The sequence below is a fragment of the Lissotriton vulgaris genome, chromosome 10 (assembly GCF_964263255.1).
Source record: "Lissotriton vulgaris chromosome 10, aLisVul1.2, whole genome shotgun sequence".
Taxonomy (NCBI): domain Eukaryota; kingdom Metazoa; phylum Chordata; class Amphibia; order Caudata; family Salamandridae; genus Lissotriton; species Lissotriton vulgaris.
In genome coordinates this window covers 259,410,872-259,432,196 of record NC_141698.1, presented here as the reverse complement: position 1 = coordinate 259,432,196, position 21,325 = coordinate 259,410,872, and the positions used below count along the sequence as shown (strand labels likewise).

General features: G+C 48.1%; 1 protein-coding gene across 1 annotated transcript in view; it reads left to right on the top strand.

The window, feature by feature from the left end:
- Positions 1-21,325, top strand: part of LOC147685073 (aurora kinase B-A-like) — a 122,766-nt gene that overhangs the window by 67,863 nt on the left and 33,578 nt on the right. Inside the window, 2 exon segments of the mRNA XM_086940954.1 lie at positions 20,044-20,109; positions 20,111-20,216. Of these exon segments, the coding sequence (XP_086797080.1) occupies positions 20,044-20,109; positions 20,111-20,216 (172 nt within the window).

Below are 21,325 nucleotides of genomic sequence, written 5' to 3'. Positions count from 1 at the left end.
GGGGGTGGATGGAGTTCCAGATTTTTGGAGCGTTTCTGGCAAAAGATTTGGTTGTGGTTTTTGTGCTTGCGAGTTTTTGGCGGGATGAGTAGTAGAGAGTTGGAGCTCCTGAGGTTTCTGGACTGACCTGCCCTTTTGAGTTTGGCGGACACGTATTCAGGTTTGCCTATGTGCAGGGCTTTATGCGTGAGGCAGGCTGTTCTGAAGCTGGTGCGCAACTCAACTGGGAGCCATCTGAGTTGGCGAGATATGATCGAATTTCTTAATTCTAATGACCATTTTGGCTGCTGCATCGAGGGTTGTCTTAAGGGGGGTCGAGGTGGGATTTTGCTGTCCCCGTCAAGGTAGTGATCCCGTAGTCTATTGTGGAGAGGACCAGTGCTTGGGTGGCTTGTTGAAGGTCTTTGGGTGGGAGGAAGGGTTTTATTTTGTATAGTAGTTTAGGGTTGAGAAAGGCACTTTTAGCGGATCTTGTGATGTGTTTTTTCATGTCCAGTTTTGGGTCTAGGGTGATCCCTAGAGATTTTATCAAATCTGCCAAGATGAGGTTACCATTGAGGGAATCTATGGCTTTGAGCCATTCTTCCACATGTGAGTTTTTTCGTCTTTGTTGGAAATGAGTATTTCTGTTTTTTCTTGGTTGAGTTTCAAGTGTTTGTGAGCCAGTGTTGAATCTACTTGAGCATGTTAAGTCTCTGGATGTCATCGAATGAGGCGGTTTCCAGATAAAGCTGCGTGTCGCTTACATATAAATGAAAGGGGATGTTGGCTTTTCTGAGTAGAGAAGTAAGGGGTTCAATGTAAATGTGGAAGAGCTGAAGGGAAAGTACTGACCCTTGTGGAACACCTCTGATGACTGGGTGGAGGTCAGGCTCGAAGTTTTAGATTTTTTTTCTTTGTGATCAGTTGTGAAGAAAGGAAGAGAACCAATGGAGGACCGTCCCTTGTAGACTGGCCCTTTCATGTAGAACCTTAGTGAGCAATTTGTTGTCAATTGTATCGAATGCTGCCGATAGATCTAGGAGGATGAGAAGGCAGCATTGATCAGAGTCGAGTGACTTGAGTAGGTCTTCTATGACATTCAGGATTGCTGATTCAGTGCTGCATCCCTTTCTAAAGCCTGATTGATGGGGATCTATTAGATTGATGTTATCCAGGTGTTGGGTCAACTGTGGGAGTACACATCTTTCCATGATTTTGGACAAAAAAAGTAGGTTTGATACAGGTCTGAAATTATTTAGATCCTCAGTGTCTAGACCTGTGTTTTGGTTTTTTTAAAGCAGTAGCGTGACTTGTCTTACTTTGAGGCAGTCTGGTACGATTCAAGAGCTTGGTGAGCTGTTGATGATATTGCACCAAAGTGGGGCTAGGACGAGCTTCAGGTCTTTGGCCAGGTGAGGGGTAGCTTATCCAGAGCGTGAGATGAGGGCTTTGCATTGGAGATTAGCTTGACTATCTCTGCTTCCTGGATGGGAATGAAGGAGGACCACTGTTTTGGAGAGTTCAAGGAGGCGTTAACAAGAGTATTGGATGCTTTGATCTCGTTGGAGGAGATGGGATTTGAGCCAAGTCAATATTTAACCTATACATCGAACCATTAACTGAAGTACTGCATAAGGCCAACATTTTGTTTCACATGTATGCTGAAGACACCCAGCTGTACATGAAGATATCATCCCCCGAAAGAGATCAACACTATGAACCATGCTCTCCAGAAAAACGTTGAATGGCTAGCTGACAATCGGCTTAAGCTCAACTCGCAAAAAAACGAATTCCTTCTGACCTCCCCTCCTAAAAGTTCAGCCAAGATAAAAGAATTGACCAAGATGATCACAGCACTAAACGGTACCCCTACTATAGTTGGCTCCACCAAATCACTGGGTATCACACTGGACAAAGATCTAAACATGCGAGCACACATCAACACAATGGCAAAAAACGCTCGCTTTCATCTGCATTACCTCCGAAAACTGAAGTCCCTCTTCTATCCTGATCTGAAATTGGCAGTCCAAGCACTGGTCATATCAAGAATTGAATATGAATGCGCAGCCCTATCATGACTCCCTAAGATATCAACAGCACCCTTAAAAGACTGCCTGAATGGAGCAACTAGACTTCTAACGGGAATCAGAAAATACGACCACATCTCCTCATCTGAAAGCAAACCATTTGCTACCATACGAAGCAAGAATAGAGCTAAAAATTGATTGTATCACTCACAAGGAAATGCACTACAAAACTCCACATTACCTAGCTCATAAAATTACTCTATCCGGAGGCACTAGACCCGCAAGTTGATCGGAGAACTTTCTACTGAAACCAGCCCTCTTTCGTAAGAAAAAAAACTTACAATGGAGCATTCACGGGAGCAGCACCAAGGATTTGGAATTCGCTCCCACCGAATATCAGAAGAATCCCCAAGGCTCCTCGATTCAAAATGGAGACTAAGTAATTTCTGATGGTGAAATATCTCCCATAACGTCCAACAGGGACGTCTAATTAGTTAGGGAAAGGAAATGTTAATACAACGTTCCTAACAAAGAAACTGTTCACCTCCCGATGCAAGATACTACCATTAACTGAGCTTGAATAGTGAGCCTTTAAAAGGCGGTATTCTAGCAACTAGAGAGATTCGTGGAATCCTCTGAAGCTCTCCATCCTGCCCAATCAGGGTTCCGCACCTCTTTCAGTACGGAAACTGCATTGGTGGAAGTGGCTGAGGCCATCAGGGAATGCCTTGACGGAGGCGGCAGAGCGGCCCTTATTCTTTTGGACCTCTCTGCCGCATTCGACACGGTGCCCAACCTCCAGCTCTTAGCTAGACTGGAGGACATAGGCATCTCTGGCACGGTCTTAGATTGGATTAGGTCTTTTCTATCTGACCGTACCCAACAGATTTGGCTTCCCCTATATCATTCCTCTAACAGAAGGGTAGAAAGTGGCGTACCACAGGGGTCGACCTTAAGTCCCCTTTTATTTAATATTTATTTACCTCCTCTTGTCCGGCTAGCATAGAGCAGGGGCGCCAAGATAATGGCTTACGCCGACGACACCCAGCTTCTCTTTACCTGGAAAAAGGAGAACTTGTGCACTTCTGGAGTACGCCAATGCCTTTCCTCTGTATTTGCCTGGCTAGCCAAATCATGCCTCAAATGCAACGAGGATAAAACAGAAATCCTTCTCTACGGCCAATTCCCCACTGACTTTAAGGAGTCCATCTGGCCCTGTGAATCAACATGCCCTACGGGAGAGAACGGGATTGCCAAGAACCTGGGAATTTGGTTCGGAGCCGACTTATGTTTCCGCGACCAGATCTCACGCTTGGCGGGAACGTGCTTTGGAACTCTGACCACTCTTCGCAAATTCTTTCCCCTCCTTCCTCAAACCGCGAAAGAAACGGTTGCCAGGGCTCTGGTACTCTCCCGTCTGGACTACTCATACGCCCTCTATTTAGGGGCTCCTGACTATATGATCAGAAAGCTACAGGTTGTCCAGAATGCCACGGTGAGACTCATTTTTCACATCCCCAGGAGACTCCCCGTTCGCAAACAGCTAAAGGATCTTCACTGGCTTCCTGTGGCACAACGAGTGCGCATTAAAACTTTGGTCATCGTCTACAAAGCCCTCAATGGACCGTGCCCTTCCTATCTAGCCAAAAGGTTCACACTCTACCTCCCTACCAGTCAGCTGCGATCCACCTCCAAAAAGCAGGTGGTCATCCCCAGATTTAGAAGAGTCCGCCTGGGCGGACAATCCCTCACGGTAAAGGGAGCTCAAATGTGGAACGCCCTGCCAGACGCTCTTAGACACGCTCCCAATCTGACCAATTTTAAAAAACTGCTTAAAACTCACCTCTTTCAAGTTCATGAATAGCATACTCCTTTTCCACTCTGTTTCAGTTTCTCACCTGCGCCAGGACAGTCTTGCCTATCGGAGCGCGTTACAAAACCACATATAACATAACATAACATAACATACTCCTATAATAAAGTGTGACAAGTCCAGTTTGAATGTAATATATTGATTTCTATTATTCCTCACTATATTTTTGTGTATGGACAAATATTTGACAATGTTGGCGGAACACATAGAGATGTTGTTGATATGAAAGAATTGGATATCTGCTGATATGAAAGTGGTTGTAAATGTAAAGCGCTTTGACAGCCAACTCAGGGTCTGGTTCACACTATAGAAAACACAGAATAAATAAAAAAATAAACATCGAACAGCTTATGGTATTGCACCCTAAAAGCTGACAATACCAGAATGCCTAGCAATTGTTAGAACCAAATGTTTTGGGTCTCGAAACCTTTGAAACTGCAGATTTTGGTAAATTAGGGGGGGGGGTTTTGCAGGTTTTTTCTCATCTCTGCATTTTATATCGGGCATTTTATAATTTTAAATCTGGCAGAAATATTGTAAAGGATGCATGCATGTAACCGGTGTTAGAATAGGGTGTGCTGATGGGGAAACATGCACAAGTAGTACAGGTAATGACCATTTTAATTAGATTTGTGAACCAGGCAACCATAACTTCATCTCATCATGCAATTCTAACGACTGTACATGTTTTATTTGTCTAAAGAAATGACTTAACGTTGCTGCACCATCAGATTGAGGTCAGTGGTAGAGAGATGTGCAACCTTTTAAGTGCATTAAATGGGTGCAAGGCCATATCTTTAAATCGTCAACCGTGCAGGGCGGTAACCCAGCCAAGGTTCTGTTGTAAATGCCAGTTGCAGGATCTTACTGAAGGCAGACAAAAGCCCACATGGCAGAACCCAATTTGAGCCGGTGGATGAACATGCTTGAGGTGGCCCAGAATCCTGAGCTGCACTTCACTTATGAGGCCCAAAAAGTTTGAAAATGATCTTCGGTTGTGTGCTCCCATTCAGTGCATATGCAGCTTTAGATTATGGCATTTGAAATCATGGTTAAGGCTGATTTTGGTCCGTTTCTCTCAAATGGCTTGGATGTCAATTTCTCTTTTAGTGATGCTTCGTACGTTTGACGGGTAGTCCCTGGCGTATGTCCAATAATCTGCTTTGTCCTAGAACTCAAGCTTCCAACTCATTAACCGGCCCAACTGTCCACAATGGACCTGGCCTAGAAGTTCAGTCTGAACTGTCCTTTTGGGCTAGATAGGCATATGACCCAGAGTAGTAATGGAGAAAGATGATTTGGTGCATACCATTTGCAACTGCTGGTGTAAATCTGTTCAGACTTCGTCTGGACTTGTGCCTAAACGGTCGCTCCCCCACGCCTCCTGACTCCGCTCAGAGTGCCTTCCCTGAAGCGCTGTAACTGCTCTCCGCTCCTTCAACACCAGAAACGCATTGCCCTGTTACCGGCGCTTGGTATCGTAGCCTGCTGCATTTGTTTATTTCTCTGCATTTGTAATCATGCTGCATTTGTTCATTTGTCTACATTTGTAATCGGGTCATAGCGCATTTCACCATAGCGCCGCACCTTTTGATTGGCTCCTAGCGCGACTGCCCTGAAACATTGTATCAGCTTGCTCTTGTTGTATCTGTGGACTCGCCATTGCTCATTGTTTACATCGCCTCAGTTTCGGTTTCCATCCCGACCACCATCTTGCCATTACGATCCCCTTGGCCCGCCTACCCTCCCCGCTACCGCCTCCCAGCTGCCCCTCCCACGCTCCGCCCCCCTCCACTTATGCTAGATGTCCCAAAGCGCAGCGTCCACGCGCAGCGATCGCGCCCCAGTAGCGCCAAAGGTAAGCCCGTCCGCGCCTGGCCCGCGCCCAGCGCCAGACCCCCTGGCCCCCGTACCATCCACCCCTCCCGCATTACATACGACTCCTCAACCCTCTTAGCCCTAAACCCCGGCCGTCTCCCCAACTGCGTCCAAGCCGCTCCTGGACACACCCATGGACCCTTCTCCTGCAAGCTCGACGGCAACAAGAACTATTCCTCATCCACGAACACACAACAGATATCAGACACCAACCACCTAAAATGCATCCTGCTCAACACCCGCTCAGTCCATAGACACGCCATTGACCTCTGGAACCTGCTAGACACCATTTCTCCCGACGTCTCCTTCCTAACAGAAACATGGATGAACGCCTCATCAGCCCCTGACATCACCATTGCCATCCCGGAAGGATACAAGATCATCCGTAAGGACCGCACCGACCAAACTGGAGGAGGAATCGCTATCGTCCACAAGAATTCCATCCGCATCTCAACCAGCTCAGACGTCAATCTCACGAGCGCCGAACACCTTCACTTCCAGATCCACACCGGCCCCAAGACCACACTCAGAGGCACCCTCCTCTACCGACCTCCAGGATCCCGTGCACAATTCAGCGACGACATCACTGACTTAATCACCCCACACGCCCTCCCCTCCGAGGAATACATTCTACTGGGAGACCTCGACTTTCATCTGGAAAAGAACAATGACAGCAACGCCACCACCCTTCTGGCCAACATAGGACTCAAACAACTTGTCACTACCCCCACCCACATCGCAGGTCACACGCTCGACCCCATCTTCACCTCCAAGCAAACATGTCTCCTTCAGTCACACCACAACTCTACATTGGACGGACCACAGCTGCGTTCACTTTATCTACAATAAGACCACAACTCACAACCATCCTCAACCTTCTCTGCGAAGAAACTGGAACAAAATCACCACGAACCAGATCTCCTCATCGCTTCTTCAAAAACCCCCTGTCCACTCCTCAAACCCCGACCAAGCAGCCATTAACCTCACCCAATGGCTATCCAACAGCGCCGACATCCTAGCACCATTGAAAAAACGCCAAATCAAACTAGGCAGCAAAAACGCCTCCTGGTTCAACGATCTTAAAAAATCGAAGAAACTCTGTCGCTCCTTCGAGAAGGCCTGGAAAAAAGACCCAAACACCAACACCAGGGATGCCTTCAAAAATGCCACCCGCATACACCACCAACTAATCCGATCTGCCAAGAAAGCCGCTTTCAAAGACCGACTAGACAACAACGCCCACAACAGCAGGGAATTATTCAACATCGTCAAAGAGTTCACCAACCCCTCAGCCAACTCCAACGACATCACCCCCTCTCAAGCCCTCTGAGACTCCCTAGCTTCGTTCTTCCACAACAAAATCGCAGACATCCACAACAGCTTCGACAACCCACCCGGAGTCCAACCCACCCAACATTCTGCAGGACCTTCACCCCCCTTGAACATCCTTAATGACTGGAACCCAATCTCCACTGAGGACACCATCCGCCTGATGAACTCCATCCACTCAGGATCCCCCACAGACCCATGCCCTCACCACATCTTCAACAAAGCTGATTCCACCATAGCACCACACCTCCGACGTCATCAACTGCTCCCTCAACTCCGCCACCTTCCGAGAAAGCTGGAAACACGCCGAACTTGGCGCTATTCTGAAAAAACCCACAGCCGACCCCACCGAACTCAAAAACTACCGCCCCATCTCGCTCCTTCCATTCCCGGCCAAAGTCATCGAGAAAGCTGTCAACAACCAGCTCGCCGCCTTCCTCGAAACCAACAAATCCCTCGACACCTCACAGTCCGGCTTCCGAGCCAATCACAGCACAGAGACCGCCCTCATCGCAGCAACAGACGACATTCGAACTCTACTGGACAATGGAGACAGTCGCCCTCATCCTCCTTGACCTCTCCGCAGCCTTCGACACAGTCTGCCATCGCACCCTTCTACAGCGCCTAAGAAACATCGGAATCCAAGGAAAAGCACTGGATTGGATCACCTCGTTCCTCACTGGAAGAACCCAAAGAGTCCGCCTCCCACCATTCAAATCAGAGGCAACTGAAGTCATCTGTGGCGTACCACAAGGATCCTCACTCAGCCCCACCCTCTTCAACGTATACATGAGCCCCCTTGCAGCCATCGCACGCCAACACAACCTCAACATCATCTCCTACGCTGATGACACCCAACTGATCCTCTCACTCACCAAAGACCCTAACACCGCCAAAACCAACCTACATGAAGGAATGAAAGAAGTAGCCGAGTGGATGAAGCACAGCCGTCTGAAACTGAACTCAGACAAAACAGAAGTCCTTATCTTAGGTACCTCCCCCTCCGCCTGGGATGACTCTTGGTGGCCAGAGGCCCTTGGAAAAGCACCCATACCGACGGACCACGCACGGAACCTGAGCGTCATCCTGGACTCCTCACTCTCGATGACCAGACAGGTCAGCGCCGTCTCATCATCTTGCTTCAACATTCTTCGCATGCTCAAAAAAACTTTTCGCTGGATCCCCACTGAAACCAGAAAAACGGTCACCCATGCACTGGTTACAAGCCACCTGGACTACGGAAACACCCTAAACGCCGGCATCACCGCAAAACTCCAGAAAAAACTCCAACGCATCCAGAACGCTTCAGCCAGACTCATACTAGACATCCCGCGTAAAGACCACATCTCCAGTCACCTGAAAAACCTCCACTGGCTCCCCGTCAATAAGAGGATTACCTTCCGTCTCCTGACCCACGCACACAAAGCACTCTACGATCTTGGACCCGAATGCCTCAACACACGTCTCTCCTTCTACACCCCCCCCCCCCCCCCCCGCCAGCTGCGATCTTCCAACCTAGCCCTTGCTGCCGTACCTCGCATCAACAAAACCACCATGGGAGGTAGATCCTTCTCCTACCTAGCAGCTAAGACCTGGAACTCACTTCCCACTCACCTTCGCCTCACTCAGAACCACCTAGCATTCAGAAAACAACTTAAAACTTGGATATTCGACAAGTAATTCCCCACCCTCCTCAAGCGCCTGAGACCCTCTGGGTATATAGCGCGCTATACAAATATCTTGACTTGACTGACTATTTTAATGAAAGGATTTTGAATCAGGCTTTTTGGGGATTTTGTGCTGAGTATTTGGGTATATATACTGTTGTGATAACTGTAGACCAACTGGAAAATGTGCTACGGCCATGGAAGAATAGACTCCCATAAGGGATTACCAGAGGTGCAAAATACCCCCCCCCCCCCTCCCCCAACACCTCAATCATTATTTTGCAGTGAATCCATGGTACCAGTTTATACGACTGGAGTCTCACACTTGCTGGTCCCAGTAGTTTGTAAACTTCAGCTCCTAATTGGTGGGATTTCTTTCATTGTATTGGTCTGTGCCATGGTAAAGTTTTATTTTCTATTCAAAACTTGGTTAGCGGTACAATGCCAGGGCGCAAGTCCAGACTTTCTGATCTGTACATTTTGACACAACTGCCCTGTTAGAATTGAAGCTCTTGAAGTCGGTCTTCATGTGCACCCCTTTGACGTGGTTTAAATATCCTGGCTATGAGGGGAGTGGTGCTGAGCCAAAAAACCAGGGTCGCCTTCGGCAGGGCAGTGGCATCTCGCAATTCAGTAACTCAATGAGTGGCCGGAGCAAGATTTCGCCTATGCCCAGAAGAGTATTGAGCAAGTGCTTCATTGAAGGGTAAGAGGGGTTCAGTAGATGTTTGCCTCAGCTGGAGGACTCAGTCAAGGCATTGGTTTTGATCTTTTTGGTGGGAAGCTTGAACTTCGGCTGTCTGATGCATGACCATTGCTAAAGATACACTCTGTGACAGGACCGGAGGGTGAGAGGAGTTCTACCTCTGGGAGGGGGTGTGTCAAAGCCACTAGCTTCTTTAAGGCCATCATACCAATTTTCTTTGTGGTATGGTTGCTGTATCTCATCCGCATCATTTTACTTGTCCGAATCTGTCCCAAATAAGGAATACATCATGTGTTGTTCCATGTGTAGGTGGCAAGTCAAGCGGGGGAAATTATGCTTTGTCAAAAAAAATAGGGCGTATCATCAGTTGGGGTCGTGACCGTGCCCATCCTGTGCCATAGATGGAGTCTACATTGGCATCAAAGCTTCGGGAATTAGCTTGGCACTGGAGTCGGTAAATGTGCCATTAGAGGCTGCAACGGAGAGCTCGTGCCCCCACCCCCACCCCACCACAATCACCACCACTGAAACCAACGGAGCGGGGACATGCGGAAGGGAGTTGAAGCGGCCCGACCCAGCACGGATGATAGCTGGATGCCGCCCTTCCCCTCCCTCCCAGTAGATTACTGAAAACTGAGCAATCGACTTCTAGAGGCAGAGGAGTCCTGGAGGGCTGAGAGGGGCTTGGATCGCTGGTTGTTGCACCGGGAGCCCTACAGGCCTCGCGGAGGTCACGGGAGGCTGTGGACGCCCCACCCGCCACTCAGGGGTGACACAATCTCTCGCAGCGGATCCGCGAGAGCTAAGCACCGTTTAGGCGAGGAGTAGAGAAAAGGTATTTGTTTATGTGATTATGCCGACATAAATTATCAAAACCCCATTGTTTAAAATGGCGGGGGTCCAAGTTGGAAAAACTAAGGCAATAAATCACCTCCTGTGGCCACGAGGCTCCTCAAGATAAGACTCCCTCGAGCATGAAAGTGAAACTACCCTCCCGGCTCACAAAGCAATCACAATAAACAGAGGACTAATGTTTCTTCCACCTCTGTGGCGGCCATTTTGTCCAGTCTCTTTCTCTCGGGCCGCCATCTTGGACTAGTCATTGTCGCTGGGCTATTAACTAATTCACTATATAAACTGACACTAAGAACTCACCACTTTAGACTAAGCCCAACTACTGTACTCTGACACACACCTATCTGTGTCTTGTAACCGACTGTTTACATGTATATTCTGCTGTTTATTTTTATATTTTATCTATAGATTTATATTTTATCAGAACTATTCCTTCAATTGTACTCTGCACTACTCTACACAATTCTGCAACCTGCACCCTTTTCTCACTTTTATCTCCTGTAATTCACCGACTGCTACCTCATATAGTGTAGGTTTATATTTTATCAAAACTACTCCTCCCAAGTATACTCTGAACTACTTTGCACAATGCTGCAACCTGCACCCATTTATCACTTTTTTCTCATGTAATTTACCGACTGCTAACTCATAAGTGCCTGCCTATTTTTGCAGTACTCTACCTCTACTTGTATCTTGTACATTACTACTTACAATTAGTTTGTGTATTTAAACACTTGTGTGATTAAGTGCCTGCATTTAGTGCAACATTATACCTCTATCTGTATTTTGTACATTTTCTTTTTTGTAAACTTGCACATATCTCACTTTTCTACACTGTCAATGTACCGAGCGCTACCTCAAATTGTTCTGGCGAATAACTAGTATTAATATTGCTCATGCAGCTTTTTTAGTGACACCGGTACTCGGTTTTAGTATATCAGCAATATTATTTCTTTATTTGGGCACTGTACATCTATGTAAGCCGCACCTATTTCAGGTCTATTTCATATCTACTCTCGATATGCACCGTTTGACACCATTTATATTTTTGTATATTTCGTTACATTGTGTAAGCTGTACCGTCTGCTACCTCATATTTCTTCATTCATTGGTGTACACTGTGTAAGCTACACCGATTCGCACTGTTTATTTTTGGTTTGCACAGATTGCTACCTCTTTATCTTGATTATTTTGAATATTTTGTTACTTACTAGTGGCATTCGTGTACCACGTAATTTATTGTCGGCATTGTGCTTTACTCAGATTGTTACCTCTATATGTTGGCTATTTTTGTTACTCACTAGTGTCACTTGTGTACCATGTAACCTACTGTCTGCATTGTTCTTTGCACATGTGTTGCACTATCATCTACCCTTCCACACCCACCTTTACCGCCACACCCACCTACACATATACCTCCATCCCAGCATGGAGCCCATCGGCAAGCACACATATAAAATCAACTACCCATCTGCACTCGCCAAAAAAGCCGCTAAACGCTTTAAACACAATTTCCTGAGGTCCCACCCTGAAACCCCCTTTGTCGACACCTACTTCTCACCGGTCAATGGATCCCTGAACATTGATATCATCTTCCACACCTCTCGCAGAGCTCAATGGAGAAAAACGTTCCTCACCTTACTCACTGTCTCCACCACCAGGAAATCCGCTCATGGCTTAACTCTCTCCATCACACCATCCCAACTCTTCCTTGGCAGAACCACCATTACTATCTACAATAACGGGATTGTCCTAATTCAATCCACAGACAGGAACCTGGAACTACTAGACAACCTGTTCCCCACTTTCAAAGAGAACCTCTCCAACCATCGGACCTCCACTCGCATCCCCTCCAGTAATATCACCCCAGACTTCACAGCCCCCACCGACCACTCTTCTTACCTAGCTCAGCACCAGAACGATATGCACCTCACCTCCTCCCCCACCACACCAGTCACTCACCCACCTGCTGCAACAACCCCACACTCCGCAATCACAGACATAAATAACCTCCCATCTTACACCAGCCGCCCCCACACTCTCATCCCGGGGACCCTCACTCATAATACCTCCACCCCTCCTCTCCCCCCTGACATCATAGACCCCGCCCACAACCCCTCTAACCTAGTTCAGCACCAGATCGACCCACATAGCGACAAATCCCACACTCTGTCCCCCCCCCTCTCTCAGCCCCCACTTCCACACGCTAACTAACATGCAGAGCACACCACATCTACTATCTTAACTCTCCCTCCCCACTCATAATACCCCCACCCCTCCTCTCCCCCCTGACATCATAGACCCCGCCCACAACCCCTCTAACCTAGTTCAGCACCAGATCGACACACATAGCGACAAATCCCACACTCTGTCCCCCCCCTCTCTCAGCCCCCACTTCCACACGCTAACTAACCATGCAGAGCACACCACATCTACTATCTTAACTCTCCCTCCCCACGACAGGACCATCTCCAACCCCAGCTCCCCCCCCCCCCCCCCCCCCCCCCCACACTCTCAGCCCTCACTACCCTTCAGGCTCCCCCTTCACCACCATCATACACTCCACTTCCACCCCTCTCTCGCCGCCTGCCACGAATTCCCGCCTCTATGCCTCCAACCTCCTCCGCACTTCATCCACTCCCATCGCCCCCTTACCCTCTCTCCTCCCTAACACCAACCCGTACGACGACAACACGGAGCCCTGCATGAACACCAAACCCCCCCCCCCCCCCCCCCACCCGGTCAGCCACCCAACCATGACTTCCATCCCCAGCACTAATACTTACCCCACGCTAGACAAGATTATGTCCTTCCTCCTACAACTCAAAGAAGAAATTCACACCATCAAGGAAGACATGCACACCATCCAAGAGCTGCTCACCACACCCCCTAGACCCGCCTCACTCACCACCACCCCCCCTCAACTTGCTCCCCTCCCGTCCCGACAACGCTCCTAAGCCACGTCCCTCACACCGGACCGCGATCCATGCCCACAATCGCAACAAGCACACCCGCCGCACTCACTGGACAGCAATCCCCGCCCACAATCGCAACAATCGCCCCCTTCGTACATGCAACCCTCTCTCGGACCTAGACACTCTCTCCCTCCTCCGCTCCTATGACCCAGCTCCCCTAAACCTCACAACCGCCTTGCACCTCCTCATCCCCACAATACACTCAAATCCCCGTAGATCCTCCACTCTTAACAGAATATCTGTCCCGAATAACCTTAGAAAAGTCCCCCTCTCTCTAGTACCCTCTTCCTCTCCCGACACACCCCGTCTCGAATGCACTCTCCTAAACTGCAGATCGGCTTCTAAACACTCCTCCGCAATCGCTGACCTCATCCTAAGATTGTACCTTGACCTAATCATCCTGACTGAAACCTGGCTAACCGAATCCTCTACACCTATAATGGACATTCTGGTCCCCCCTAACTACCACAGCATTAGGCTTGACAGGTCTGGCAAGATAGGTGGCGGAATCGCATGCATATACAGGAACATCCTTTCTGCTCTGAAAGACTCCGTGCCGTCCCTACCCTCTCCAACTTCCTACGAATACATCTGCCTCGATATCATCAGTGATGGCAAACCGATATGCTCTCTCCATGGCATTTACCACCCTCCCAGAGACCACCTCATCTTCGCCCAACAAATGATGGACTTGATTTCAACCAACGCAGGACGACAGCTCACCCAAATATACCTGGGTGACTTCAACCTCCATTGGAACGATCTTAATGATGCGGTGGTAAATAGTCTTAAAAGCTTCCTCAGCGCCCTGGACCTCACACAATTATGCAACAGCCCGACCCACGAGAAAGGCTCTATCCTCGACCTTATCGCCAAAGAGGGCGCTACTCAACTTGAGTCTTTTCAACCCTGTGACTGGTCAGACCATCATATTGTCACATTCCACATCAATGAAAAAGTCAAACTCAATTCGGTTCAACCCTCCAGACCTAAAGTCTGGAAAAGAGACCTGAAAAAACTCAACCCATTCTCCATACCCCCGAACAGTCGCGACCTCCTACTCCCGCCTACGGGCGTTACAGATGTCCAATCCCTGACTGACTACTATCTTAACGCCGTGACCTCAATAATTAATGAGGCTGCTCCCATGCAGCTAAAAAGAGTCTCTGCTAAAATCTCCAACCCATGGTACGACGGGAGTCTCAATGAAGATAGACGAGCCATGAGATTGGCAGAGTGCACCTGGAGGGCAGCTCCCTCTGCACTACACCTGAAAACCCTGAAGAAAAAGAGAAACGCCTACTTCAGGAAAATAAAGCGCTCAAAAGCAAACTTCTTCAGCCTCCAGCTCAACCAAGCAAAAAATTGCCCTAGAAAACTGTTTGAGTTAATCAGAACACAAGCCAAGGAACAACCCCAACCTCTCAGTACTTTGCACGAAGTACCCTCCTGTGAAGACTTCGCCACTTTCTTTACCCAAAAAACTGACAACATAAAGAATGATCTCCGTGCTGACGCAAGACTCCACAACACACTCAACTGCATAACACCCACCGAACCTAAAAACAATGCAACATGGTCAACCTTTGAAACCTACTCCGAAGAAGAAATAGGCAAACTGCTCAGCACCTTGAAACCTTCCAATCACCTCACGGACCCCCTCCCTGCTAACGCTGTCAAAGATTTCACCCCACTGCTCCTTCCTCTCTGGACTAAAATCATCAACAGCTCGCTCCAAGAAGGAACCATCCCTGACTCCCTCAAAGTTGGACAAGTCACACCTTTGCTAAAGAAACCTACTGCCGACCCATCCGACCTTAACAACTACCGTCCCATTACCAATATTCCCACTCTCGCCAAATTATTGGAAAAATGCGCTCCACTACAACTGACCAAACATATCGATATGTTTGATCTCCTCAACCCGCACCAATCAGGATTCCGAGCAGGACACAGCACTGAAACTGCTATGACTCACATAATTGACGCCCTTCAAATCCTAGATCAGGGTGATACCTGCCTCCTCATCCTGCTTGATCTCTCTTCAGCATTCGACACTGTCAAACATGAGAAGTTACTCTATCTTTTGAGCACAAGAATGGGTCTTTCTGGGACTGTTCTCAAGTGGTTCACCTCCTTTTTACACAACAGGTCGCAGAAATTCAAGAGTAACAACCTGATGTCCTCTCCAATACCTGTGTCGTTAGGCGTCCCCCAAGGATCTTCCCTTTCACCAACCTTGTTCAACCTAGTTATGGAACCTCTCACCACCTTGCTTCAAGCATCCAATGTACTTTTTCACATGTACGCAGATGACACCCAACTATATCTCAAATTACAATCCCCCAATGATATTTTACTACTGAACTCAACGGTCAGAAGCACCCAATCCTGGCTTGCTGATAATCATCTCAAACTCAATGCTCTGAAAACAGAATTCCTGCTGATCACACCTCCCGCGAAGATCCCCACCACGCAAACCTGGCTTAAACAGTTAACTGCACTCGATGTCCAACCCGTCATAGTGGACTCAGAGAAATCTTTAGGCATAACCCTCGACTCCAACCTTAACATGCAGCATCATATCAGCAAGGCTACTAAGGGAGCGGACTTCCAAATCAATACACTGAGGAAACTTAAACCCTTCCTACCAGCCAAAGACTTCCAAACTGCAGTACAAGCTCTAGTAATCCCGCGAATTGAATACGGCAGCACCGCCCTCTGCGGTCTCCCGTTAACCAGCACTGCACCCCTAAGAGCCTCTCTAAACGCTGCAGCCAGACTCGTCACTGGATCAAAAAAACACTTGCACATCACCCCTGATCTGAAAACACTGGACTGGCTGCCTTTTGAAGCCAGAATACATTTGAAAATCGCCTGCATGACACACACGGCTCTACATCTGAGCTCTCCCGGATACCTCACCCAGAAGCTGTCAATCTCTGGCGGCTCTAGAAACACTAGAGGCACAAACAATCTTCTGCTAAAACCTCGAAGATTCCGGAAGGTAAAAACCTATAAACGCTCTTTCTCAGGAATGGCACCCAGGATCTGGAACTCACTCCCTCCTGAAACCAGGCTCCTCTCCTCCTTCACACTTTTTAAGAAAGAAGTAAAAGCTATTTTTATTGCCAAATACACTTGACCTATTAGCGTGGATCTGGAAAGACCCTACACCGACCTGTATTACTTTGTTCGAACTCTATGACTATGTATTTCACCTGTATTATCGCTACTGACTATCTATGCACACATCTAACTGTTATATTTGTATTATTGATGTGCTGTACTACTTTGCTCCCTCACGTACCTACCCTTACCACTTATTATGTGTAACCCCACTCTCTTGCTGGCATTCCCGGCTTTGTAAAGCGCTCTGATATCTGCAAAGATCTTGTTCGCGCTATATAAAACTTTCAAATAAATACTCGTGTATTCAGAGGTTCCAGTTGGAGCTGAGGGCAAAGCCGCCAGGAATGTCACCCATGGAGGGCTTCTTGGCTCCTTGGGCCAAGAGGCACCCAAGAGGTAGTTGTAAAGATCCTATGAGTCGGAGCATGTCCTTGCTGAACTTTGATCTGCCTTGGTGTCTCAGAAACCTTGGAAATTCTGGTTGTGCTTGGACAAATTGGAGGATGAGCTACGATGTCAACCATCATCGAAAGGCATGGCAACACCCTTGCGCCTTTTCAGGAGAATGTTAGTGGCATAAAGGGACCGAGTCCCGCTTGGATTTTTTTGTTTTGTCATGGTGGCGTTTGTTTTCATTGTCCGTGGATGGTGAATTTACATGCAGGTGTTATTCTAATGAACATTAAGATTCAGAAGAGCTGTATATGTACACAATGTCATTAAAGGTTATTAAAGTTGAATAAGCTCTACTGAATAACCTTTTACAGGTTTGGGCTCTTCCTTGTAAATGTAAATGTTTTTGTACTTGTATAGCGCACAGCTACCCGCAGTGGGTTTCCCGGCGCTTGTACGAATACCGCAAGGGAACCCTTCCTGGCTTTCCCTGTGAAGTGTCCACTCCTGGGCATCCCCATGGTGCAGACCAGGCATCCCTCGCGTTGTGGGGGTCGTTGTGGAGACTAAGCAAGCTATTGCCCAGTTGCAGCGTGGGACCCATGATCAGAATAGGCACTGAGGCGAGAATATCCGGTCAGGGGAATTAATGAGCCCGAGACACGCCAGGGCAGGAATTGAACCCTGGTCCCTGGCCAGAGCTCTGCATCGAGGTCTGCCTGCTCTAACCATTGAGCCACACTTCTTAGGCTAGATTAAAGACCTATCATTTACCTTAAGCAGGAGTCTTATTTAAAATGTGGTTGTACATCTGCTTCTTATTTGTGTTTTTAATTGTATGTTCTAGATCAGGGGTACTCGTAGTACGGCCCGCGGGCCAGTGGCGGCCCGGCAAGCCTTCCCTGGCGGCCCGCGGACCTTTCAGACATTGTACCCGAGTTTTTTAAAATTTTTATTAAAGGCTGTCTGCAACCAGAGCTCGACTCAGAGACTCCGTTGCCTGTGAGGGCCGGGCGATTTCCGCCGTAGTCAGAGTGGGGCTGCAGGAGCGCTGTGAGGTGAAAAGAGCCTCATTAACATGCTAATGGTCTTTTGAAGACCTGTGAAATGCTTGGGTGCGGCTGTGTGCGCGCGCGCCTGGAAGCTGTCACAGGGGGAGGGGGGTGGGGGAGAGACAAACAGGCAGGGTCACAAGAAGGAGGCAGTCAGAGAAAAGGTGGAGTATGGGGTGATAGCAGGTGCGGGAGGGGGGTCCCGTGTTTACACCCGCCTCACTTCAGAGCCTAGAGACCGCGTGGCTAGCTTCGTGAAGCTGTAGAAGTCCTCAGCCTTCCAGATGCCCCCAGTTGGTCCCTGTTAAAGTTCGTTCGCTTTATTTAATGGTGAACTATGTGTGCGCCTCTATTTCCTTAGAATATGTTCATATCTCAGATGGGTTTCAGTAATGTTGCACGAATCTTGCATAACCGCACTGCAAGCCCGGTCACCTCAAGGTGTCTGTGTGAGTTCAGGGTGTGGGTGACTGTTCTTGACTGGGCATGATTGAGAACTGCAGCTGAGGCTGAAGGCAGTTCGACTTTCTGACAGAGACTCGCATAACGGTGTTCTAACTAAATGCTCATCCAATCCTTGGCCTCTCTGCTGGGCGCCCAGAACGATGGCCACATGTGGGCCAATTGTAATGGCGATTCTATGGGAAAGTGTATGGTGGTATGCAGCTGTCAAAATAGGGACAGTGCCAATGGAAAAGAAAATGTGGGGCGTGTGAGAGGCGATGTTGAGGAGGAGGAGTTATAAGGAAGGATGTGTAGGAGAGAGTGAAAGACAGTGGTGCAGGATGGCGTGAAATATGTGGATGGAGAGACTTCAAAAACATGAGTGGAGCACAGGTTGTACGTGAATGACAAGAGAGGGGGCCTGCAGCAGGAAGTGATGTGACAGGAAGAAAGTGAGTTACTCCTTCATGTGACATAGAACAAAAATCTGTGCTAACAAGCATTGGTACAGGTAATGGATTGGGCATGTTTTAGGTTTTTGTGTTACCTGAAGTATGATGGTTTTATAAGCACTACCAGACATCACACATAAAGGTGCCTTGAATACTTGTCAGGTGGCATGCCGAGTATAGGTCCCGTTTAGGCCCAACCCATAATTTTCCCAAGATTTCCTAGTTACACCTAAATACCCCTTTTGGAGACACCACCACCTTTTCCATCCACTAAAGCACTGACATGGGAGATCGGGTCCCGAGAGAGCAGCTTGTGTGTTTTTGGGGGAGAGGTGAGGGTGAGAAGGAACGCATCTTCCGCATCTTTCAAGAAGTTTAAAAACAAGCTATTAGCCTTGCGCCACTGCCAGTGATTGCTTGTGTTTTAAGGATTAAACACAGACAAAACCATATGAAAAATGAATTCCATTACGAGGGAGGGAGGGAGGGAGGGAGAGCGAGGGGGAGGAAGAGCGAGGGGGGAGGGAGAGCTAGGGAGGGAAGTAGAGCGAGGGAGGAAAGTAGAGCGAGGGAGGGAGGGAAGGAGAGCGAGGGAGGGAAAGGAAGGCAGACAGAGGGAGGAAAGGGGAGGGAGAGGGAGACAGAGGGAGGGAGAGCGAGGGAGAGGGAAAGGGAGGCAGGAAAAGGGAGGGAGAGCGAGGGAGAGGGAGAGGGAGGGAGACAGAGACAGAGGGACGGAGACAGGGGGAGAGAGGGAGGGAGGTAGACCGAGGGAGGGAGGGAGTCAGAGTGAGTGAGACAGGAAGAGAGGGAGTGAGAGAGTAAGAGCGAGTGAGACAGAGGGAGAGATGGAGACAGAGGGAGAGATGGAGACAGAGGGAGTGATCGAGTCAGAGGGAGACAGAGTCCGAGGGAGACAGTCAGAGAGGGAGAGAGAGGGAGGGAAGGAGAGAGAGGGGGAGGGGGAGTGAGAGGGAGAGGGAGAGAGATGTGTGTCTATGCTGGGTCTGGTGGCTCAGTAGACGAAGGCGTCCGCTGCAGGGACCTATGATTAACCTCATGGTCAGTTTTTTTGTTGCTCTAGCCCCGCCCCTTCCCCACTGACCCCGCCCCCACCGGTGCGGCCCTCGGACACAAACCACACTGTAAATTTGGCCCCCGAGAGAAAGTTTGTGAGTACCCATGTTCTAGATGGTTACTTGCTATTTCATTGCTATCCTGGGGCAATATGAACTGAACTTTTGTCTCACCTTATGCTTCTTTTCTTTGTTTATGCAGGAGAAAAACTATGTGCGGAACGCTGGACTATCTGCCTCCTGAGATGATTGAAGGGAAGACCCATGATGAAAGTGGACCTTTGGTGCATTGGAGTCCTCTGTTACGAGTTCCTTGTTGGACATCCACCCTTTGAAAGTGCAAACCACACTGAGACCTACAAGCGTATAACAAAGGTATTGAGTGGTATCTTTCTCGTTGTAGCCACTTCAGAATACTGGCCTGTGACACTAGTTGGTAACTAGTTAATTTGACTTGGTAGCAAAAACATTATGAAACAAATTAAGATTTCATCAAAAAATACACCTAATTCATTAAGTTAAAATTATGTAATAATAAAACAAAACATCCAATCATTTATATCAAACATACAGTTGCTAAAGTCTTAATCGCATCCTCTGTATCGGGGAAAAAGAAAAAAAAGCCCATAAAGAAAGGAGTAGCTTTGCTGGTTGATGCGTTTTCTGGAGCACATGCTGTGCATTATTTCATCAGCTAGTGGTTGGGTCCAGAATCCTCCTCTTAGTGTGCTGTTTTTCTCTCTTGGACATCAGGGTCTGGCAACATTTTGTCCCACTCATGACGTTAGGAGCTCACACCAGAAGATCCTGTGCATGGTCGCTATCAAGATTTTTTTTGTTCCTTTTTAGGTTTTGACTACAGCACAAATGCGTAGACAGCGAAATCTATTGTAAATAAAATCTTTAACTGGCTTACAGCCTGCCCCATGCTTACCCTTACTATTAGTTGCCACCCACTTTACTCTTCTCTCCTTTCTTCTCATTAGTCAGCGCCACCTGCTGCTTCTACTTTCTCTCCGGTTCTTGCTGTTGTCCATGGAGGTTGGATCAAGTAAAATTCTCTCTGCGGCCAGTGTACTTCCACTGGTCGCTGCTTGTAGAGGTACTATTCTGTTTTCATTTAAGTAGCACTCCTTAAGAGTGCATGTGTTTGCAAGCCCTCTCTACCCCTCCCTCATCTTTGTTTTCCCTGTACCTCGCACCCCTTGCCGCTGTGTGGCTGCTATTCAAGCTTGCAGACACACATTTAGTGACAGCCACAGTAAATGGAAGCATATGCTAATATACATGAAATTAAATTTTCCAGCCATACACGCAGCAATATGTAGTTTTTGCTGTTTTTTTATGTTCATATTTATTTTGTAGAGATGCCCCCGAAAGAGCTGTCCTTTAACAGATTTGTTTTCTGCTGCTTGTGTGCCGGACTGCACTGTGTGCAGTCCTCTCTTAGACCTTCAGACAGCAAGAGGCGGAAAAGAGATTTA